The sequence below is a fragment of the Macaca nemestrina genome, chromosome 2 (assembly GCF_043159975.1).
Source record: "Macaca nemestrina isolate mMacNem1 chromosome 2, mMacNem.hap1, whole genome shotgun sequence".
NCBI classification, from domain to species: domain Eukaryota; kingdom Metazoa; phylum Chordata; class Mammalia; order Primates; family Cercopithecidae; genus Macaca; species Macaca nemestrina.
Genome location: NC_092126.1, coordinates 197,882,955 through 197,908,583, shown reverse-complemented (window position 1 = coordinate 197,908,583; position 25,629 = coordinate 197,882,955). Strand labels below are relative to the sequence as shown.

General features: G+C 35.6%; 1 protein-coding gene across 2 annotated transcripts in view; it reads right to left on the bottom strand.

The window, feature by feature from the left end:
• The window catches only part of LOC105485529 (1,4-alpha-glucan branching enzyme 1), a 264,234-nt gene that overhangs the window by 168,249 nt on the left and 70,356 nt on the right, over positions 1–25,629 (bottom strand). For both annotated transcript variants that reach the window (XM_011747900.2, XM_011747899.2), the window contains exon 3: positions 9,927–10,042. In XM_011747900.2, coding sequence (XP_011746202.1) covers positions 9,927–10,042 — 116 coding nt within the window. The remainder of the gene's footprint in view (positions 1–9,926; positions 10,043–25,629) is intronic.

The window sequence follows — 25,629 nt, the reverse complement described above, 5'->3', positions numbered from 1 at the left end:
ATTCATTATTGTTTGGAGGCATACTTGGCCAAGGTGCAAATACTTTTATTAAATATAACCAAAAATAATGCCCAACTAAACAGTCACGAACTGTAATTTTCTTCCTTTTTCTGGCATGGCAATAAAAGATCACATATTAAACAAAAGCTGTCTTGAAAAAAAATTGGATGCTTACATAATTTAGAAGAAAAAAGCATGAAACATTTTAAAAAAAAAAGTATTCCTAAAGAAAAATGTGAGAAAGTGCTCAATTTTCCAGACTTTATAATCATATTTAAAATATACTATGCACACATTGAAGAAAGAAAAAAAGTTGATAAAATACAACATATTTCACAGTACACAGATACAAGAAAAATAAGTTTGCTAATACATTTAAAGTATCCATGAAATCAATGTTTACATTAAGGGATCAATTAGGAAACAGAACTTTATGGACAGTATAATTTTTTAGATAATGGTAATTCATTTGTACAAGCATTAAATAAAATAGAGAAAACGAATGCTTTTTATAATTATTTTTCTGAAATGTATCCCATAACCACCTGTGGCATGAAACACTTGTTAAGATTGATTTGTATACTCTGACATGCCTGGAATACAAACATCTTCCCCCTTAATTCAGTAAGAAAATATTAGGCTTTTACATGTATCTTTGACAGCAGTTTTCAACCCTGAAAAGCAGTAGTAACTCCTGGGGAATACCTGAAAGATGCCTGAGCCTGATTTCTAACCACTGCCACCATCCTACCAGTCGCTCTTGATTCAGATTCTCGGATCTGCAGTCCAGGGCTTTAGGAGATAAAAGCTAGACCTGAGAAGGTAAAAGACAGTAGCTACAAGTACCAGTGTTCCAGTAATCAAATGATAGATCTGTATTTTAAAAAAATAATAGATTATCATAGAGGTTTGAAAACATCAGGTTACAGGGAATATATTTCCTAAAACCCTGGGAATAATACTTTTGCAAATCATAAATATTTTGCAATACAATTTGTCTCAATCTCTGCTTTGCATTTTAAATGTATTTCTTATGTTTTAACAAAAATTTACAATTATATTTAATCCTTCATTGCCTAATCTTCCTACTAATTTACTTATTTTATTAATTTTATTGATTTATTTTTTAGACGAAGTTTCACTTATTGCCCAGGCTGAAGTGCAATGGCGCGATCTCAGTTCACCACAACCTCCACCTCCCAAGTTCACGTGATTCTCCTGCCTCAGCCTTCTGAGTAGCTAGGATTACGGGCATGCCCCACCACACCTGGCTAATTTTTGTATTTTTATAGAGACAGGGTTTCTCTATATTGGTTAGGCTGATCTCGAACTCCCCACCTCAGGTGATCCACCTGCCTCAGCTTCTCAAAGTGCTGGGATTACAGGTGTGAGCCACCGCAACCGGCCCTTCCTACCAATTTATTATTCTCAAAAAATAAAATGTAAATATCTTTATCAATTTAAGTTAATCACATTTAAATCACTGAAGGCTTCCATGCTGGCTCAGAATTTATCCATTTGGGGTCCTGAGCATCCTTATGATTGTCCTTAAACTCACATCAGTTACTTATGAGAAAGTTTCCACTATACTTGAGAATGCCATCAGAAAAGAGCCTGGTAAATTTACTCAAGCTTCTCATCTTGCCCTGTTGCTCTAACCCATCAACATTTTTTTTTAAAATTTCACAATTTCTATACTATGCATCACATCAATCATTTTGCCAAACATTAACAGTTTTGTAAAAAAAAAAAAAAAAAAAAAAAGTTATCAATGTTTCTTTAAATGCCATTATTAAAACTTGATATTTTTCTTCTCAATACATAATTTTTATTTTAAAACTGTAGCAGATACTGGCTCTTTAGTCAGTCAGACTGCCTTTCTGCATTCTTTCCTTGTATTAGAGAGTATGGAAAGCTTAAAACCACACTTCTCTCACTCCCTTGCCGCTAGATTTCAATATGGTAAATGAACTCATATAAGAAATGGAAGGAAGAAGCAAGTACATGAGGTAGATCACACAGGGATCAATCGTTTATGCCTGAGAATGCAGAGTGATTCTGAATCTAATAAAATCCCATTATCTACATAGTCACAAAGAGTGGAAAACTCAAAGATAACTATCGAGCTGATAAGGGAGTGCGAGGAAGGGAAAAGTATGGTCCCTTTAAATAATACAGACGAGGGAAAGGAAGTGCTGGGTAGAGAAAGGTGGGTCCCTGGCTAGGGCTTGACCCCCATGGACCTAGGTGAGGATGAGCACTCCTGCCTTCCAGCCCAAATGTTGCATTTTCCAATACCACCCTGGCCCGCCATGAACCATCACGGGCATATAAAAACCCAGGACCCCAACGGGCAGACACACAGGTGGCCAGCCGTCGAGAGGACCACATTAGCATAAGCAGCTGGAACCCAGGAGGATGTGGAGGGGAATGCCAGCCGCAGAGCACCCTAACAGACACCAGCACGCCCACAGGCCCTACACTGAGGGACAAAGCGGAGTTTGGCCGGGGCAATCTGAGGACAGCCAGAGCCACTGAGGGGCCCAACTCCAGGGGAAAACCATCTCCCTACTAGCTCCCCCATCAGCAGAGAGCTACTTCCACTCTATAAAACCTTGCACTCATTCTCCAAGTCCAGATATGATCCTATTCTTCCAGTACACATGGGACACAGAAAACCCTCTGTCCTTGTGACAAGCTAGAGGGTCTAACTGAGCTGGTTAACACAAGCTGCCTATAGACAGCAAACTAAAAACACATGGTAGCACACGCCCACGGGGGCTCCATGAGCTGTAAAGGTCCACCCCTAGCCACTGCCGTGGGGTTGGAGCCCCACAGCCTGCCCCTCTGTGAGTTCCTGCAGAGGTTTGAGCAGTGGGGCACTGAAGTAGGGAGCCACACCCCCATCGCACACCCTGTGAGGGGGACAAGGGAACCTTTCCCATTTCAATGTCACCACTAATTAGTTCATGACATTAATAATTTCTATTTGTACCTTCCTACACATAATTATGTGCACATTCTGAATCAGCTTTTTCACGAGAAATAATCATAAAAGGGGCTGTGCATGGAAAAAAAAAATTTCTCTGTGCTTTTGGTTTCAAAATTCAAATTTTAAAATTTATTTTTTATAAACAGAGTTTATTACAGTTATCATGCAAAAAGAAACAGAAGTTGGCAATACCTAGGATCGCTCGGGGCAGAGAGGATAAAGAGGAGGGGGGATCTGTATTTCAACTAAGATGAGAAGCAGTACTCTTTTTATGAAAAATAAGAACATAATTTGACTTAACCTAGGACATCATTTCAGAAGAACACAACACATCTGGAATATCAGAAAGTTTGGAATCAAAGTAAGTTTTAGAAAAGAACTGGAATAAGGTACACATGAGCAAAAGCTGGAGGCAAAATCTGGACTGAAGCCATAAAGAATGGTAAGGAAATGGCAGAGCCTGGAAAATTAAATGGCAAAAACAGAAAACTTGAATGTGTCCAAAAAAAAAAAAAAAACAAAAACAAAAACTGCCAGCACTACAAAGACAAATAGTACAGGTATGTCCAAACCTGAGAGCATCTGGGCCTAAAATGCCTCAACATTTTGAAAAGAAAAAGAAAACCAACAAAATTTCTTCAGATGTTAAAATTATTTTTATATAATAACTCATTATTAATTTTAAAATGAGTTCATGTCTCAAGATCAAGTGGAAAGAGCTCCTACTCAGCTGAGAACAATGTGTTCATGAGATTGCTTATAGTTCTATTCACATGAACAGATATTTGCAAAAATCAGCCACTGTAATTACCAGTGCAAAACATTACAGATTATTATTTCATTATTATTATCACTTCAAACCTCTCAACATGACTGTAAATGTGACTTCTTAAGTCAATGACATAGAATTAATTGGCAATCACAAACTAACTATATTTAGCATAATGATAGAGTAAACCCTGTTTAATATAAATATGCAAATGTCAACGGCATTGTTATTTACAAAGACAACAAACAAAAGCCATCACCTGTATATTCTTCAGCTTATATTATTTCATTACATTCTAATTTGTATATGAAATAATGCCTATTCTGAGAGAATTTTTTAATTCAAAGGAAGTTTGCAACAGTGTTTCATAATAGTAACACATATTTATATATACGCATGTATATATTCACATATATTATTATACTACACATCCATTTAATTTCTGCAGGTTGAGGTAGTGTTTTTAACCTCTTAGAAACGCTGATTAAATGAGTTAAGTAATTTATGAAAATTAAACAAATGAAAATTACTAGATTGATGTTAGACATGAGACTTGTTAAAGTAAAATAACCTACTGTTGGCTCTTGTAAACATTTTCTTCCCATATTACATGCAAGTGGTCTTCTTGGGATATGTCAATGGCTAATTTTTAAATTTTAAATCTGAAGCACTTCTCCTTTATAATCTGTAGGCAAAGTTACAAAGGAGTACACAACAAAAACAAAAACTATATCCAGCAAAATACTCAACATTGTTGAACAATTTACAGGGTAAATTCAGAGCACTTCTGTGGCCCAAATGCAGGAAGCAGGGAGGGTAGAAAATGAACATTTTGTTCTTCTGAGCAGTGGTAATGAAGGTGGAACCCTGATTTTAATACCTCAAGAAAGCATACAATTGTTATAAAATTATGTTAGCTTTATAAGAAACAGACTTGAGTGATCTAGAATAAGTATATTAATAAATTTTATTTCTTTTTATAATAGTCATTCATATCAAAGTAGAATGCTTAGCCAGAATAAATATTAATTTATACCTTGTAGACATCACTCTATTAATAATGTGTATGGACTTGACCCAAGTAACTCACATAATAATGTACCTTTTGAGATTTTCATGATATATTGGGAGGGGTGCAGCAAACTGAAGACTAATAGGCACAGTATAAATCACATTTTTATGATAATAAAAAGCATATAAATACAGGGAGGCAGAGGACAAGGGCAAGGACAGTTTATAAATGCCTAAAAACAGATTAGGAAGAATACCCATAAAATCTATCAAGAGTGGATGGTAGCCTAGAGGGCTAGGCCATTAATAATTATAAGAAGGGCTACTTTTCTTTCCATTTTTTTAAAATTAGGTCCTATTTTTCAAACAGACATTATGAATCATGTTGCATAATTACAGAAAAAGTAAAACTGACTCTCTTCAAGTAAAAATAAAGGCATTTCAAATATCAAAATAAAAAGTTTTCCTGGGTTGAAACACATGTCAAAAGTCCTATCGTTTTCTACACATCTAAAGAAATATACATGTGCATATATACATGAAAGTTTAACTTTTTATTAATGTAAAAAATTTCCAAGGAAAATCTATTCCAGAGAAAAATATTATTTTTAAATCTGTATGTTCAGGAAATTATATAAACTGAAAATATGAAAAGAACAATTTAAACTCAATCAAAACGCCATTCCTTGGCTTTCCAAAAGAGGGAGATATAACTCCACTGCCACAAACATACCAATTTGATACATAAATGATCTATTCAAATACACAACTTATCAAGAAAATAATTTTAAGGAAAAACTCTACATTATGTGTTTATTTTGGCCTTATGATTTTAATTGCCTAAAAAGCACAGTTAAATCCATGAAAAATATCATGTCTACAATAATAAAATGAAAGCTGTTCCAGCTCCTTTACAGAAAGCTCAATAGTAGAATAAAAATGTGACAAAAGGCCGGGCACGGTGGCTCACGCCTGTAATCTCAGCACTTTGGGAGGCCGAGGCAGGCAGATCACGAGGTCAGGAGATCGAGACCATCCTGGCTAACACGGTGAAACCCCGTCTCTACTAAAAATACAAAAAACTAGCCGGGCGTGGTGGCGGCGCCTGTGGTCCCAGCTCCTCCCCAGGCTGAGGCAGGAGAATGGCGGGAACCCGGGAGGCGGAGCTTGCAGTGAGCCAAGATGGCGCCGCTCACTCCAGCCTGGGCCACAGAGCAAGACTCTGTCTCAAAAAAAAAAAAAAAAAAAAAAAAAAAAAATGACAAAAGACCAAAAGTACTTATGCTATTTAGATTTTGAAAAATAGGTTTAGAGATGACAGATGTCAGTTACTAAAATTTGTACCTCCTGATTGTTATTTGAAAATTAAAATTTAGTATTTTTCTGAACTAGAGACAGAATGCTACCCATTTCTTACAATGATTATTAAAATTTTCTCTCCTTGAGCAGTGGTCTGTTGCTCCCATTGAAGAGGTCCTTCGCATCCCATTAGCTGTATTTCTAGGTATTTTATTCTCTTTGGAGCAATTGTGAATGGGAGTTCATTCATGATTCGGCTCTCTGCTTGTCCATTGTTGGTGTAAAGGAATGCTTGTGATTTTCGCACACTGACTTTGTATCCTGAGACTCTACTGAAGTTGCTTATCAGCTAAAAGAGTTTTGGGGCTGAGAGGATGGGGTTTTGTAAATATAGAATCATGTCGTCTGCAAACAGGGACAATTTGACTTCCTCTCCTCCTTTTTGAATACCCTTTATTTATTTCTCTTGCCTGATTGCCCTGGCCAGAAGTTATATGCTATGTTGAACAGGAGTGGTGAGACAGGGAATACTTGTCTTGTATCAGTTTTCAAAGGGAATGCTTCCAGCTTTTGCCCACTCAATACGATATTGGTTGTGGGTTTGTCACAAATCACTCTTATTATTTTTAGGTATGTTTTATCAATGCCTATTTTATTGGGAGTTTTTAACATGAATGGATGTTGAATTTTATCAAAGTCTTTTCTGCATGTACTGAGATCATCATGTGGTTTTTGTCTTTGGTTGTTTCCATGATGGATTACATTAATTGATTTGCATATGTTGACCCAGCCTTGCATCCCAGGGATGAAGCTAACTTGACCATGATGGATAAGCTTTTTTGATGTGCTGCTAGATTTGGTTTTCCCGTATTTTATTGAGGAATTTCACATTGATATTCATCAGGGAAATCATTCTACTATAAAGACACATGCCCACATGTGTTTACTGCAGCACTGTTTACAATAGCAAAGACATGGCACCAACCCTAATGTCCATCAATGATAGACTGGATAAAGAAAATGTGGTACATATACACCACGGAATACTATGTAGCCATAAAAAGAAATGAGATCATATCTTTTGCAGGGACATAGATGAAGTTGGAAACCTTCATTTTCAGCAAACTAACACAGGAACAGAAAACCAAACACTGCATGTTCTCACTCATAAGTGGGAGCTGAACAATAAGAACACATGGACACAGGGAGGAGAACAACACACACCAAGGCCTGTTGTGGGATGGGGGTGAGAGGAGGGAACTCAGAGAACGGGTCAATAGGTGCAGCAAACCACCATGGCACATGTATACCTATGTAACAAACCTGCACGTTCTTTGGTGTGTGTCCCAAACTTAAAGTAAAATAAAAATAAAAAATAAAAATAAAGCTATAGTAATCAAAAATTATAATAATTGAGATAACAGGTATACACTGGTACTGTTCAGGCAAAGCCAAACGTAGGGTGAGCCAGTAATAATAGTACTTACTGTATCAAGTTCTTGCAATGAGTCAATGACAAAATATATGTAAATTAGTTAGCTATCAATGGGAAACATTCAATAAGTGGTAGCTGCTTATGTTGGTATTTTTCATGCCTCCTACTTTGGCTAACAAAGCAAGAAAACCAGTGAGCTGTTTATTCTTATCTTTTAATAGATGATGCTGGGTCTAGTAATGAGGTAATGAGTGTTTAACAATATAATCATACAGATCCCTGTTTGAGAGGGAAAGGAACTTTATGTCTATTTAGTTATGTTTATTATAGTGATTCTCCACCCAAAGGAGGAAAATCTGTTTTTCCAATTTAAAAACTTGAAACAGCCCATCGTGCCTCTTCCACAGACCTAGCTCCTTAGCTTGGCAGTTACTTCCACAGGAAGCCACTTCTACTGAGTGGACTGTGTCTGAGCTCTTAGGCTTATTGGAGCAGATAAACATTAAAAATAACTAATGTATTAGATTATTTCCTTACAGGAAGTAATTTTTATAATTCGGATTCCCTGTGCATATTACAGTAACAGGTACATAGAAGATACTCAATACATATTTGTTGAACTAGTGAAACTATGAATAAATAGAACTCGGCAGCTAAAAATCAACCTTATGAGGTGATGGCCTGCAACCAAAGCTCCACCATGATTGGGAACTTTCCTGTGCTTCAGCTAAAACATCTGAGGGTCACAGAATCAAGGAGTTCAGGGATTTCACAGCTGCAGCTGGTGCCAAGCAGCTGTTTGTGATTTAGATTGGTGCCTTTAGTTAATTGATTGTAATAAGTAAAAACTCAGTAAAGTTAATCTGCTAATTATCTCAAAAAAAAATAAAAAAGAAAATGGCAGAAAAAATTTCCGCAACACTTTTTAAAAAGTAGTAAGTTCAGTTCTTAAAAAAAAGTTCCGAACCTAAAATAAAGGTTAAAAATAAAACAGCCATTAAGACCTAAAGCAGCAATGAAAACAATAATGGTTGCCTTGCCACAGTTTCTGTAAAATTAGCCCTTACAAACTATCGAAGAATCAAATTGTTTGATTTACTCCTTCGAAGACTGGGTCTCAAAATGGCTTTAACACTCAATACATTTTTTTTTTTTTCGAGTGTCTACTCTGCCACGCACTGTTCAAAGAACTGAGAGTATACAGGAGAAAAAAAAAACAACACACAGCAAAGACCATGCTTTCATGGAGCTTATACTGACATGGAAAGGGGATTATTTATATTAAATTTTAATTCCTCTTACCACATACTATCGGTATTTTTCTCTTTTTCACTACAGATTAAGAAGAACCTTGACTGCCATCTCTTGTTAAACGTCTTCTTATTCCAAACAATATTCTTCTCTGCTTACTATTATTATGTGTGGCAATATCTTACTAAATTTTATATACACTTATAATTTCATTATTTATAAAATATTTTTAACAACCTACAAAATAAACATACTGTGCATTTTGATTTAATATATTTAAGTAACTCTGAGTTAATACTGTTAAATAACAAATGCCAATAAAAATAACAACTCAATCATAGGATTTATCATGGTAAATGTCCGAGGAAGAAAGAAACAAGGGACAAGGAAATATTATATAATTATATGACCATGGAGTAAAATCAAGCAAATGTGGAAAGATTTAGATCGCTTCTCTTGTGAACAAATGCCTTAAATCTGTAATCCAGACTTTGGACCCCATCCCTCAGACATCCCTTGATGAGACAAGAGCGCCGACTCTAATTGCTCTGCAGACCTTGAATACAAAACCACATGGTCAACCAAGGCAGAGGGAGTGTGGAGGACACTCAGCCTGCCTCCAACAGAGAGACCCCTGGGCTAATTCAGGTGGCATTATCACAGAAGAATATGATAAACAAGACCGCACCACCACCATGTCAGAGGCCAGAAAGAGGAAGAACCAGAAGAAGCAGTCTCCAAAATGCATGAGCGTCCAACACAGCATCCCCTCCCACATCAATTTCATCCGACTTCTTTACAGATAAAAATCCTCTCTACTTTGGCTGATTTGAAGACAGGTTTCATTTTTCCATTAAACTTTCTGTTTCCCAAGCTAAAGTTTTACAATTACTCAAAATCACTTTTAATATATCATTTCTTATATAAAGTTTCTAAACTTGTGATAATAATACAACTAAGTTTTGTTCCCTACCAGTCAAACAATTCTAATCTAACCCAATTCAACTCAGCAAGACCCTCTTCTAAATTTTCCTCTATTTGTACATTTAGACTGTTTCTCCCACAATTATCCTTCATCAGTTACACATTCTAATAGTTTAAATCAAACTTGGCAAACAAGATAAAAAGAACATGCTAAGTTCAGGAAAAAACAGGAGGGAGGAAACTACCTTTAATTTGGATCCATGAGGCACGAGTACAGATTTATTCTGCTTTGGTGGAATATACAGCTTCCATTTTCCATAATCCAGTTTTTTATATGGGTATGAAAATGGATTCCAACCATCTAAAAAAATAAAGAAGATCAGTTAACAACAGCATGATAGGACTAATAATTAATGAATTTCAAGAAAAACAAAATACTGTTTTACTTGCACAAAAAATCAAATTGTCTAAAAAATTGTTTTCTAAAGTTTTAATCAAAGTACTAGTGGTTTAGAAAAGGCAGGTTATTCTTAATTTACTTATAAAATATGCATTTTGAAGTCTGCTTTTGCATTTTATAATTAAATTAAGACTATAACATTTTCAGTTGTGGTTTCAACTCTAATGCTTCTGTCAATAAACAGAATGCAAAATAAAACGATGGATCCTTTTTTTAGAAAACACCATCAACAAAAAGACACATTATGAACAAACAGAAATGTAGATGTCATGGTAGAAAAACAATGAAAAACCATTAAAATCATATAACATTTACTGAATTTCATAAGAGTGTGACAGAGTTGACATAAAATCTAAAGAAATGCCTTAAGCAAGAAAGACAGAAGGTCATATAAAGTGTAGGAAGTAAAGAAAAGGTGGAATGCAGGATGTGGAAGAAAGTAAAACAAACAAGAGCAGACCCACACACACGGAAATTAACATATCATAAGGGAGGCGTTAAAAACCAGTGAGTCAAGGACACACTATTAAATAAGTCGTGCTGGTACAACTGATTATCCTTATGAAAATAAAATAAAACAGATCTCCACCAACTAGTATGTCCCCAAATCATTTGAACATAGATTAATATTTATACATGATAGGCAGAACCATAAAATGCTTAGAAGAAAACACAGAGAAATGCATTTACAATATTGGAATATAAAAGGTTTTTTAAATGAAATATTTTTTAAAACTATAAAACTTTAAGACTGGTAATTCTGACCATTAAAACTGTAAACTTATCATCATAAATAGATGAATCGACAGAATGACAAGACAAGCTATAAACTGGGAGAATACATTTGTAATGAATATACCAAAAGACAGAGAGCATCCACAATACATGAAGAACATTGTAAGTCAATGAGACAAAGAAAACAAACCAAGAGAAAGACTGACAAAAAATTTATTCAGGAGAGGACACTTGAATGGCCAATAAACATATGTAATGATACTCAAGCTCACTGTTTAATCAAGCAATCACAAATTAAAACAACAATAAGATACCATTTCGCACTCAGGGCATTGGAAAAAATTAAAAGTCTAAAAATATCATCTAGTCAGCAACCATATAAAACATCGCTGCTGAAGGTAGTATCATTGGTAAAAACAACTTGACATCATATGTGATGCAAAGTTAAAGACATCTTAACCCCATAGCCCAACAATTCTGTTCCTAGGAAATAGCTTAGAGGAATTCTCATAAACGTACACAAGAAGGCATTCAAAATTATTCACTGAAGAATCCTTTGCCATAGCCAAAACACTGGAAGCTATCAAAATTTCAACAGCCACAATATGGGTAAAACTTTGCAATATAATTAAACAACTGGATGCTATACAATGGTATAAAATGAACGGATTAGAGTACCAACATATGCAAATATCCCACATACAAAAGTTAATTTTAAAAGGGTACAGAAGAATAGCATTTATATCAAGATCAAGAACTATCAAAACATTATATGAAACTTACTGATATATATGTATGTAGTAAAAATATTAAATCAGAAATAGGAATATGAAATATCAAATTCTATGGTGATTCCCTGTGGGTAGAAGAAAGGGAACACATGAAGCTTCAATATCTGCAATATTTTTGTTCAAGTGAGTTGTATACACATAGATGTTTATTACATAATTTGCTATTTGTTTATGCTAAAATATTTCATGGTATTAAAAAAATCAAGCAGCCTTGTGGCATATACTCTGTTGCTAAGAGACTACATTCTCAACTAAGGACATAATAAAGGAATAATCAGGAAACTCATCTTATGCCATGTTTTCTTCCATTACACACCAACATTTTCACTCTTCTCTCTCAGCCAGTCTGAACAATGGGGGTAAAACAAGAGTAAGAAATAAGATTTAAATAAAGGTTCTTCTAAACAGTTACCTATTCCCCATCATGAAGACAGTCTGAAAATGTGTAACAGCAGTTTGTCTTCAAGGGCAGCTCTACAAGTTTGGTGCTGTTATACTCCTCTTCACCTAAAAACCTCAAATACATCGCACCTAAATACGCTGTGACATTTCATTACCAAAACAAAGAGTTTAGTCCATAATTAGAGGAAAAAAATAACAAACATTTGGAATATAAAAATCTAGGTAATAGAACACTATATGATTACTGCATTTCTTTTTAGCTAATAACTTAAGACAAACAGCAGATCTTTTCCCGGTTAGGTAGATCTGAAAATACAGGGTACAGTTCATTAGTTCATTCATTCATTCATTAAATATGTATTGCATGCTTAATGCAGGCCCTGTTCAATGCCAAACCAAATTTAGCATTCCAAATTAGTCCTATCTCATAAAGAAAAGGTTAAATTGGGCTATAACAGACCAATATAAATGAGAAGTACAATGGTATATCCACTAAAAATTTATTAAAAGATTCAGATACTTTGAAAGTGAAAATTCAATGATAGGTGAAATTTAGATATGCAGATTTATTTGTAAGAGCTGTTTCCCCACTGTGAAAATGGCTTCCAATATCAGTTTTTGAAAATTGATGAACTAATTCTTTAGCTTGATATCAACTATTATTTTAAGACTATTTAAATAAGCAAAGTATTAATATTTGGTAAAAAAAAAAAAAATCTTTTACTATGTCATATTTTTCTTTTATAATAGTGTAATGATACAAAATCTCCAAAAGCATATGCTGATTATTTGTAATTATACACTGTGAAAAACATGTTTTCTTTGCATCTTCAAGAGTTTCATTTTAGTAATGCCCTTCTCCTCATGGGAATTCAGGTGTTGGCTTTCACTGCAGGTACTCTTTTCTGCCAAGCACAATTCTTTAAAGCAAGACTGAGAACAACTTCACATATTTACCCCCACCCAAAAAAAACCCAGTACGTTAGCCATCATAAGCTATGTAGAGCATTCTAAAGATTTCGTATGGGAGAGAAAGAAGGTTTGCAAGCATATACGTATGAAATTACTTAAGATTTTTCCATTACTCATTTTTCTCTCCAAATAAATCCCTCTTCAGCTACCCTACCATCAGATTTTCCATCTCCTTGACTCTTTCTTTAGTCATTGCAAAGCCCTAAATTCTTCTCTCTCATTCCTTTATTAGTGTTTGTTTCTTCTTTCCATTAAAAACATGGGCACCAACCAAAATATCCACTTCTACCATACTACATCACACAAAGGAATTTTTCCAGTAAAACCAGTTCCTGCCTAATATGAGTTTCTCAAAATACCCAATAAAAACAGCTTAACTCCACAGAATACACATATGTCAATATCCAGAAACAGAATAATCAAGAAAATCACTGGATTTGGATCCGTGCTTATAAACTTAACATTAAACACTTAGCTAAGAAAGAAGGAACTATCATTAAGATGTATCCAGGTGTGATATTAGGAACCAATCACGGAAGCACAGTTAAAAATAAATACATAAAATTCAACTTCAAATTGTTGGTATAAAAATTCTGAAAATTGATTTTAAGTAAAATTGGATTTAGAAAAACACAGAAGGCAAAATAATATAAGCTGGTAGACACATTTTAGGGAAATGCATGTCTTGTGAAATAAGTCATGTGACTCTACTACAGAATATAATTGAAAATAAAGTAATAATATTAATAACAATAATAAATTGTACCAAGCCATATCAGAGCCTATCTAAAGACATTTATAAAACAAATCAGGTCACTCAAACATTTTTCATTTAATCCTACACGACTTATGCTGAGTACACGAGAGAGAATTAATTATGTAATGCAAAGAGTTTGCATTGCTATGCAGACCTGAGGATAGAAACAAACATGACTTCATCATGTGTGACAATTATTTGCTTCTCTACCAAGCATAGAACTACACATAGAACTAGAACGGTCTCTATCTAGGTCAGTGGGTTCTCAAACTATACCTCACATGAGAATCACATGGATTTGTTAAAATACAGATTGCTGGGTCCCAGTCCTAGAGTTTTTTATAGAGATCTTTGGTGAGGCCTAATAATTTGCATTTCTAAAAAGGTCACAAGTGATGTTGATGCCAGTGGCCTAGGGACTACAGTTTAGAAACAACTGCCCTGGTTAAATCCACTTAACACTTTTGTGAGTAATTTTCTAGATGAAGTTAAACTAAAAGGCTATCAAATAATATAATATATCAACAGGTCAAGGGACTTCTGAAATCAAAAATGTCATAAGTAATCCTTTGAGGTAAGTGTTAATCACATGATATATAGGATTTAAGATTTAGGATTGACTGGGGTTATAAAGCCCAGGAAGGGTGACCAGGGAGAATCAGATTAAAGACGCAATTTCAGAGATCAAGGAATTTAAATGTATTAATGTGAGGGAACAGAAATGATAATGAGAACATGAAAAGACAACATGCATTAAAACCATTATTGAATATACTATTATTAGTGTCTATAGATAATATTTTCTATAATATTCACAACAAAACATAACTTGGTTAAAAAGTATAAGCAACTGATAACAAAATGAATAAAAAATTAAAGGTTTATTTTTCCCACAGAAAAGTGATATTAAACCTTTTAAATGTTAACAATATTAACTCATATTCCTGTCTACTCTCCATTATCTACCATAATCTAGATATTACTAGGCTCAAAGTTAGGTACCCCCAAAACAAGGTGTGCTTATTTTTTCTGTTTTGGTGAAATTTTAAGAACATGTTCCCTACATTCATAAATTATTTTATTACAACATCTGCTAAAACATTTGATGTTTATTGAGTACAGAAAACCTGATACAGTTCTGTTTTAACGATAAAATGTTAAAATTTATTAAAACTTAGGTACACAAATAAAGACCATACAGGCGCTATTTACAATTGAGATAAATGTAAACAAATATAAAGACCTTTATGATGATCCACTTTCATTAATGAATAGTAAATATATTTTGTCATGATTTTTCTTAGTAACATTTTCTTTCCTCTAGCTTACTTAGTTGTAAAAACACAGTATATAATATACATAATATACAAAATACATCCTAATTATTAGTAAGGCTTCTCGTCAACAGCAGGATATCAGTAGCTAAGTTTTTGGGGAGTCAAAATTTATACTCAGATTTTGAGAATGTGAGGAGTAGGCACGCCTAGCCCCCACAGCGTTCACAGATCAGCTGTATAGTCTTGGAGCAACATTTAGGAACTCCAAGAATGTAGAAAGGATTCTGATACTCTTATGCCTGTCTAGTTTCTCTTGATAGAAACTTTTGGAGTGGCATATTAATGTTTTTGTTGAGATAGTGACTAAGTAGCATTCTTGGAGTTCAACATATTTTAATTTGCAGTCTTAAGTCTGGAATAAAGGTAGATTTTAATTATAAATTAAAGTAAAATATTTCTAGGAATCACTTGGCAATTAATATGTACTAATTACTCTTTTAAAATAAAAATACATACAAACATAGTATTTGAACCTCTCTTACTAAAGAAGGTCTTATATAGCTAATTAACAATAATTAATTTTTTTGGCCTTCTGTATTTTTCTTTTTTTATATTTTACTTAAGTACTGGGATACATGTGCAAAACATGCAAGTTTGTTACATAAGTATATGTGCCATGGTGGAAAATCTGATATATTTCTAAACCAAACATTTTAATAGGTATTTTATTATTAACAGGCTTAAATTCATCATATGTGATGAGGCATAAGATTCTATTTGTCCACAGACTCAAAACAAGCTGACAAAATTTAAATCGAGATACGGAAAAGAAACAGTGTGATGCACAGTTTAATATGAACTGCAAACACACATTCGGCAAAGGTGATCAAACATTAACTAAGGTCACTGTATCAGGCACACAAACTCTGTGTTTATCTCATACCCAACAACCTTTCCTTTTCAAATGTACTAATCCTCACATAAAATTCTCAAATGTCAGCTTCCTTCAAATATTCCCAAACTCTTTGATTCACAGTGGAGTACCACTCTTCATCAGCACTTAGCCACTTTATTTCTGCAGCGTTTTTAAGTTTAATATAAATTTTCCTTATACATGACTGAAATGGTTCCAACTTAGTATGTAGGGTCTTCCATTTTTCAGGAAGATTCCAATGTGCTAAAGAATTTGGTTCGCACTTGGGCCAATCCCTGCCACACCCAGACAAGCAGTGAGGTAAGATGCCTGGCAAATGCAACAGGCAAGGCTAATATACAAAGGCTAATATAAAGTCAGTACTAGCCCATATGGCAGATATCAATCCCATCCCATCTGAAAGGATATCCTCAGGACAAAACAGTTGTTAAATATTTGGAATATCACCACTTTGGAGCAAGGAAACATCCTTCCTCGCCATATGATGTCATTTAATTACTTTGTATCAGGCAGAATGTATAAGAAATTATAATGCAAAGGCTTATAAAGATTGAAGTTTGGGGACTTTGCTTGTATCAAGGAAAATCTTGTCATAAAGTACAGAGCTGGAATTTCCTATGGCATTGTTCTTACCCAGCATTATGAGGGAACCACACAGTGTCTGGTGGGTGACAGACAGTAGTCCTTTCTGACATATAGCCCTGTGCTGTTTGATTTTCTCTCTTCCCCTCCAGATAATTCTTCCTCCTCTCAGTTGGGTGCAAAGGAGTCATCCTTCTTCAACTTCTGCTGGCAGCTAGTACCCTGGGAAGGACTGTAATAAGACACTTCCCCTCCCTATCACTATTACCTTGGGGAAACTACTCTTAACACTTATTAGTTTAGCTTAGGTGTGGTTTTCAAGAACAATCTCTAAAGTATACCAGAGTGCCACTAAATTCAGAACCAATGGAATACTAATATCTCATTATTTAAAGAAACAGTGCTCAGTCATGCAATCTCCAGCTTTCTGGAAATTAGAAAATAAATCAAATACAGTAATTTGTTCATTACTTAACAATGGGGATATATTCTGAGAAATGTTTCATTAGGTGACATCATTATGGTGTACACATTATAGATTATATTTATGCCACCCTATATGGCATAGCCTACTACACACCTAGGCTATATGGTATAGCTTATTGCTCCTACACTACAAACTTGTATGACATGTTATTGTAATGAGTACTGTAAGCAGCTATAACACAATGGTGAATATCTGAGTATCTAAACATTAAAAAGGTGCAGTCAAAATATTATAATCCCATGGGACCACCTCTGTATGTGCAGTCCCTCATTCACCAAAATGTCATGTAGCATATGACTAAGAGCTAGAGCTTCACTTACTAAATTGTTATTTAAGGTATTTATGGGAGAAAAGAATTTTATTATCAAAAAAGTGTGGGTTTTAAATAAAAGCATGTTTCTTTATTTCTAAAATAGTATTTACATTATGGTACTTTCTATGTAACAAAGGGGATGATAAATGGATATACATCATTGCTTGTAATTTTAAATGAAATTAATAATGTTTCATCAATAAACAGTATTTATACTATGATTCTTCTTATGTAAGAAAGAGAGTGATAAATATTCTTGTTTATAATTTCCAAAAGCATAAAATACAGCAAAGAATGAATAGAAATTACTCTGAATATGAGAATATGCACAGATTAGTAGTCTTCCAGGATTGTACTCATTATATTTTGACTCAAAACCATGTAAATAATTCATAAAATGGGAAAATGTAGTAAGTTAAAAAAGAAAAAATAAGAAAAGCCCTTAAAATATAAATAAACTGAAATAAATGAACATAATTGCATTATCAATAGTAGCATATCAGGCAAATCTGACTCCAGACTGAAGAAAGTATTGATAATTTTATTAAGGATAAAGTTACTATGTTACCAAAAACATCTACTGATAGTAAGAATTGCATAGGCCAGGTGCGGTGGCTCACACCTGTAATCCCAGCTCTCAGGGAGGCAGAGGCGGGAGGATAGCTTGAGCCCAGGAGTTCGAGACCTGCCTGGGTAATATGGCGAGACCCCGTTCTCCACAAAAAGGAAAAAAAAAAAAAAAAAAAAGAATTGCATAAGAAAGTATTAATGACAAAATTGTACACTGCCTCCAGTTTGGTTTAAATTATGGAAAACAAAACAACTAATGTACATGAGGCAAGGGAAGCGATGAAACAACACTAGCTAACTATTGATAAGTGTCAAAGCTGGGTGAAAAGAATATAGAACCTTATCTCTATGATTCCACAGAGTACAATATTTCTGTAATAAAAATTTAAAAATGAATGTTATGAGGTCTCTGTGCACAAATACGTGTCCAAATCTCTTTTCTTGCTATCAATTATAAAAAGTGATATTATAAAGCACAGGGCATAAGGTTTAATATACTTATGGTTCTGAATACAGATTAACAAACTACTTTCTGGATAGGTAGTTTCCATTAATACACCAATCAGCCAGATATGAGGATGTTCAACTACCCATAACCTCATCAACTCTGAAAATTATCATCTTAATAACAGGACATACCTGCCTTGATCAATCAGGGTTCACTAAGAGAATTAAGCCCTAATGTTTTAAGAATCCATTGTATGCAATAAATTAACTCCCCTTCAGTGCATCTAGAATCGTATTAGTTACATATAGTCATTGCAATTTGGAAAACAGGCACTCAAATAATTTTCTGTGTTCTGTGGATCAGATGCAGAACCTCTCATTATTGTTCTAACTGTAACCAGTAGCTTTCGATACAGTTTTCATTTCTTTTCAAAACAGACTATAATTGTAACTCTGATTATTCTCTCCAATACTATTGTTATTTGTGAAAAACTGTATGGTGGGTATTATATTTTCCTTAAGATTTTTTCATTAATTTGTAGTTTTAATGAAATGAAGTTCGTCAGGAGGCTTACTTTGTAGTTCAACACAGGGGCAATCAAACCATTTACTTATTTACCAACCTATTTACTTGCAGGAGTAGAAACCATTCAATTATCTCAAAACAGATTTTATGGAGAACTCCAACATAAAAACTACGCAAAGCATATAAAGGCAGAGCTGAGCTGGTTGAAATGCCTCTATCTGGCCGGCTTTCTCCTCATTTCTTACCCTCCCTCCAGAGCCCACCACATGGAACTCAGTTCTAAGAAGTGCTCCAGTGTATAATCTATCTTTGTAGATGTTTCACAGATCCTTGAAAGTATGTAATTTCATTTTATTCAAATTCTCCATTTATTTTCAGTTTACTTGACCCGCTGCAAGCTAACAGTATATTAAATACTACCATGACAAGTGAGTTTGAAATGTTATCCAATTTCGGCCAGGCGCGGTGGCTGACGCCTGTAATCCCAGCACTTTGGGAGGCCGAGGCGGGCGGATCACCAGGTCAGGAGATCGAGACCATCTTGTCTAACACGGTGAAACCCCGACTCTACTAAAAACACAAAAACAAAATTAGCCAGGAGCGGGGGCGGCACCTGTGGTCCCGGCTCCTCGGGATACTGAGGCAGGAGAATGGCGGGAACCCGGGGGGCGGAGCTTGCAGGGAGCCAAGATGGTGCCGCTCACTCCAGCCTGGGCCACAGAGCGAGACTCCGTCTCAAAAAAAAAAAAAAAAAAAAATCCAATTTCACACAATTCATGCCATCTATAATTGACCAAAAATAAACATTATTTAGGATCTAAGGATAATGACATTTATCTTTGCTGTGCCTTGCATTATTGATCGCTTTTTACCTAGTATTACGGACTGAAAATTTGTATGCCCCCCAGATTTATGTTAAAATCTTAACCCCAAATGTGGTAATATTTGGAGATAGGGACTTTGAGAGGGAATTAAATCATGTGGGAAAGCCCTCATGAATGGGATTAGTACCTATATTACAGGAAACCCAGAGGCTTGGTCATGTGAGAACACACTGTGAGAAGACAACAGTTTGCAGCACCGGAGAGGCCCACACCAGAATCCAACCATGATGGCACCCTGATCGCAGGCTTCCAGCCTCCAGAACTGCAAGAAATAAATGTCTTTTGTTTATATGCCACCCAGTCTATGGTACTGTGTTATAACAGCCCAAACCCACTAAGATACTTGGGTTTGGTTTGGGTCTGAACATGACTATCCTTTCATTTTGTAATTTCTCAGTAAACCAGAAGAAAACTAATGGGTACAGCTGTAAAGTGAGACATTATTTGCTTAGAAAGAACATAGAAAGGATAAAGTAGGAAGGAGAAGAAATGTAAGAGACTTGTGAATGCCATTTGGTCTATAACCAGAGGTAGCAACAGTCATCCTGTGGGCCAAGAATGGCTCTCAAGTATGTTTTCAGTAGCTAGCTATCTCTCCATTTTCCCAAACATTTGGGACCCAGTAGGGGGACTCTTTTTAGACAGGGAGCACACTCTAGTTCCCTGTTCGATGCCATATCACTATCAACTGCAACTTAACTGATTCATCACTTCCTTGGTTTCAGCATGTATTTGAGTTTAGGAACTCTCCTCTATACCCTAAAACACAATCTTCTATCTTAAGATGCCCCACCTGACCCAGTCCATGGTGTGGGAGCATGGCAATGGTTTACAGTAATCAAGAAGGGACCTACATAGATCTCCCTCCTAACCCTATAGCCGCATATGAAAATACACCAATAATGTTAAAATAATGGTTTCTAATATAGCTAGCAATGTAACAGATAAAAACTCATGTGTCTCTGGCCAACTGGTTTTCAACAAGGATGACTAAGACCATTGAATGAGAGAAAGAATAGTCTTTAAAACCAATAGTTCTGGGACAACTGGATCTCCACATTAAAAAAAGAATAAATTTGGATTCCTGTTTTGAAGCATATACAAAACTAACTCAAAATGACTCATGTCAGAACTAAAACTAGAACACATACGTCAATCTTTGTAATTTCTGTTCTTTAATATCACACAAAAAGTACAAGAAACAAATGAAAAAACTGATAATCTGACATCTTCAAAATTAAAATTTTTGTATGTCAAAGGACACTATCAAGAAAGTGAAAAGGCAGTCCACAGATTGGGAGAAAATATTTTCAAATCATATATTTGATAGGGGACATGAATCTAGAGTATATAAAGAATATTTAACAATTAAAAAAGACAATCCAATTTTTAAAATGAGCAAAGGATCTGAATAGACATTTCTACCAACAAGATGCACAAATGGACAATAAGCCTACAAAAGGATATTCACGGGCTGGGTGTGGTGGCTCACATCTATAATCCCAACATTTTTGTAGGCCAAGGCAGGAAGATTGCTTGAGGCCAGGAATTCAAGACCACCCTGGGCAACATAGCAAGACCCCATCCCTACAAAAAATAAAACAGCTGGGCATGATGGCACACGCCTGTAGTCCTAGCTACTCAGGAGGCTGTGGCAGGAGGGTCGATTGAGCCCAGAAGGTCAAGGCAGCAGCAAGCCATGATGACACCACTGCACTCCAGCCTGGGTGGGAGAGTAAGGCTCTTTCTCAAAAAAAAAAAAATAAATAAATAAATAAATAAATAAATAAAAATAAACATAGTAATAAAAAAGGGTATCCAACATTATTAGTCATTAGGAAAATACAAATACAAATCAAAACCACAATGAGATACCACTTCATGCACACTAGGATGGCTAATGGATAGTAAGTGCTAGCAAAGACACGGGAAAATTTCAAACCTCAGGTGCTACTGGTGGGAAGATAATACGGTGCAGCCCCTTTGAAAACGCTGCAGTTCCTCAAAAGCTAAGGCAGAGTTATCATTAGACACAGCAATTCCACCCCAGCCGAGATACCCAACTAAAATGAAAACACACATCAACACAAAAACTTCAATACAAATGTTCACAGTAGAATTACTCATAATAGTCAAAAGGTGAAAACAATCCAAATGATCATCAGTAAATGAATAAACAAAATGTTGAATATTCATAGAATGAAATATTATTTGGTCATTAATAGGAATGAGGTACTAATACACACTACAACATGGAACCTTGTACACATGCTAAGTGAAAGAATCACACTCCAAAAACATATATTATATGAGACCGTTTATATGAAATATTGAACACCAGCAGATTTACAGACACAGAAAGTAGATCAGTGGTTGCCTAGTGCTGGGGAAATGGTAGGATGATGGCTAAAGGGTATGGCATTTCTTTTGGGGTGTTGAAAATGTTCTAAAATGAACTATAATAATGGTTGCACAACTCTTTCATTACATATACTAAAAGCCATCAAATTGTACACTTTTAAATGGTGAGCTATATGCTACATGAATTATATCTCAATAAGGCTGTTAAAAAATAAAACTTTTTTAAAAAGTCAGGTAGCCTTTATTCGTTCACTTCCACTGAGCTTTTGCCCTAGAATAAAATCAGGTTCTGTTGGAGATACTGTAAAGGAAAAGACCACATAGTGACACATATAAAAATTTAATGCTGAATGGTTAGCTTGGTCAATAAGTAGAATTAAAGACTCAGGATGGATAGCTGAAGACTCTATGAAGAAAAATGATTAAAAATTTCAACGCTTTGCCAAGGTAGAACAACTTAATCACATTTGAAACTACAAACAACAACAGTCTCTTTACTCTTCTCAAACCCAGATTAGTTAGTGGTAGCTTTAGAGGTGATTACCAACTTAAGCTAACGATGATGATGCAAGAACTTATCTTTTACTCTGAATGAGACCTGTAAGGAACACAAATCTATAACTTTTAAATAGCACCCAAATGTTTTGCTATCTGGACACAGGTTTGGTAACCAATGGCCTATGTTATTATTTAAGAAACCTGACAAAGAATTGAGGGAGGAATTTTCTTTCATTTTACATATACATTTCATATATATTTGAGGAAGGAGAGCTGTGAACAACTTTATATCAAATAATATACTCCCTTTAAAAAAAAATTTGAGCAGAGGCCATCTCAAAACTAATGATATGGAAATGAAGAGTCTTATTGTGATAGAAATAACAAAATCATTACAACAACAAAAAATAGGAAGACGTGGTGACACTGATTCCAGTAGCAGTAGTTATGGATTGTCCTTAGTGCTTGACTTTCAACATCTAATTCAATTACTTCAAATGTCCCATAAAGTATTACAATTTTCATCTGATGGATGAGAAAATATGCTCCAAGAGGGAGAGTAACAAAGACCAAATCGCAGAGCTATTACATGACAGGCAGTATGTGAGTCTCCTGCTTCTGTCTGTATGTGCTCTTACCCTCTACAACACGTATACAACAATCTAGATCCAGCCCAGCATCTATCTACTGGGTAGAAATGTGGATAATACCTGTCCTAGACAACTCAAGCTGCTATAACAAATACCACAGACTGGGTCACTTAAACAAAAAACATTTATTTTTCACAGTTCTGAAGGCTTTGGAAGTCTAAGATCAGGGTGGCAGGACAGTCCAATTCTTGATAGCTGTCTTCCCAACTTGCAGAGTACTGTCTGCACGTTGTCTCACATGGTGGAGACAGGAAGCCTCTCTCTGGAGTCTCTTATAAGGGCACTAATCCCATTCATCAGGGCTCTCCTATCAAGATCTAATTACTTCCCAAAGCCCCCATCTGCATATTTCATCACATTGGAGATTAGGGCTTCAACACAGGAATTTTGAGGAAACACAAACGTTCAGTCCACAGCAGAAATTTAACTAGATTTTATGTTTGCCCTCTCAATTAAAGCCATCCAGGAATTGCATGCTTTAGCAATCCAAATTTTTCTATGGAATTTTTTTTTCATAGAAAAGCTCACTAGTACATTTTTGCAAGCCCTGAAAACATCAGGCATGTCAATATAGCAGCTATGCCAGAAAGAAAGCTACATCAGTCTGTCAAAACACAGGATCCCCTCAACCACACTGCTGGGATAAGTCACCATCCCCAGCCAAGTAAGTGACAAGAGCATGATTCAGGCCACTCTCTGGATATTCCACCTTAAATGACAACAAAGTGTTTTGTTAACGTTTACAACATGCCTAGCATTAATCTTGGTGTTATAGCCTTGTGGAGGATAACAACAAAAATATCATAAAAGAGAATGACAGCAAGATAGACTGAGGAAGAAAATAACAAAAATAATTCATTTTACCAAGTAGCTTCCAGTATCTCCACAGAGAGGTAGACTTGTATACTCTACTTTCGTGCAGCAGCAGGTCTTCTATTTCACAGAGAAAACTGGAGCCAGGAGACAAGAACTTCCTCAGCTTTCCACTCTCAAACCTATGAACTGGTAAGTGCAGGCTCCTTTACCTCCTTTCCTTCAGGCTGTGAGAAAGACATGTTTTTCTCGTTGTTGTTTTGTTTTAGTTTGTTTGTTTTTCTCTTGTTCAAAGCTAATCATTTGATTCCATTCCTTTTTTTTTTTTTTTTTTTTGAGACAGAGTTTCACTCTCATCCCCCAGGCTGGAGTGCAATGGCAGGATCTCAACTCACTGCAACCTCCGCCTCCCAGGTTCAAGCAATTCTCCTGCCCCAGTCTCCCAAGTAGCCAGGATTACAGGAGCCCGCCACCATGCCCAGCAAATTTTTGTATTTTTAGTAGAGACAGGGTTTCACCATGTTGGCCTAGCTGGTCTTGAACTCCTGACCTCAGGTGATCCGCCTGTCTCGGCTTCCCAAAGTGCTGGGATTACAAGCGTGAGCCTTCGCGCCCAGCCGATTCCATTCTTTTCTCTTTTGTACAATTTTTTTCTGATGTTCTGTTGTTTTCAAACATGCTCTCAACTTCTTTATTCTCAGCATTCAAACACGATGCATTGATGCATTGGCTTAAAGAACATTAACACAGTGAAGAAAACCTCTCTCTTTGATTCAAGCCGTTCTCTGGCTGTCCTGCCACTGACAGGCCGATCTCCTGGCTGCCATCTCTACTTCCTCATCTCTTCAGCTGATGCAATGTTTCTGAAATACTCTGGCAAAGCTCACCATACACTTGTAAATTTCCAGTCCCAATAGTTCTCTGCCGACTCGACTTCAAGTGGCATGCATTTTCACTGGCATTTGAAACTCCTGGTTCCTCCTCCTTGGGCTTCAGTGATACCCACCTCAGCTGGATCTCTCAAACAACAACAATAAAGATGGAGATGAAAATGAAGGAGTGCATTTGAAAGCTACTTCACAGTTAAATTTGGTAAGACGACTGTTTGGTTATTAGGGGTGGCAGAGAAAAATAATGTTTCGCTTGCATGGTTCTTTAAATGGGACAGAGAATATAAAGTAAGAGAGAAGGGAATTGTAAGAAACTAGAAGTAGTCATCTACAGCATCTACTACAACATCTACTACTGCAGGAAGATCAAGGAAGAAAAGATACCTAAATGGAGGAGGGAGGGAAGTAAGATAAAATAGCGAATGCAGGTATGTGGGGTACTAACCTCTACCATTATTTTTGTTTCTTATTGCAAAACAAGGATATATTCTGCATACAAAAAAATATATAGATAAATTTTAAAGACACTGGCCAGGAGCGGTGGCTCACGCCTGTAATCCCAGCACTTTGGGAGGCTGAGGTGGGCAGATCACCTGAAG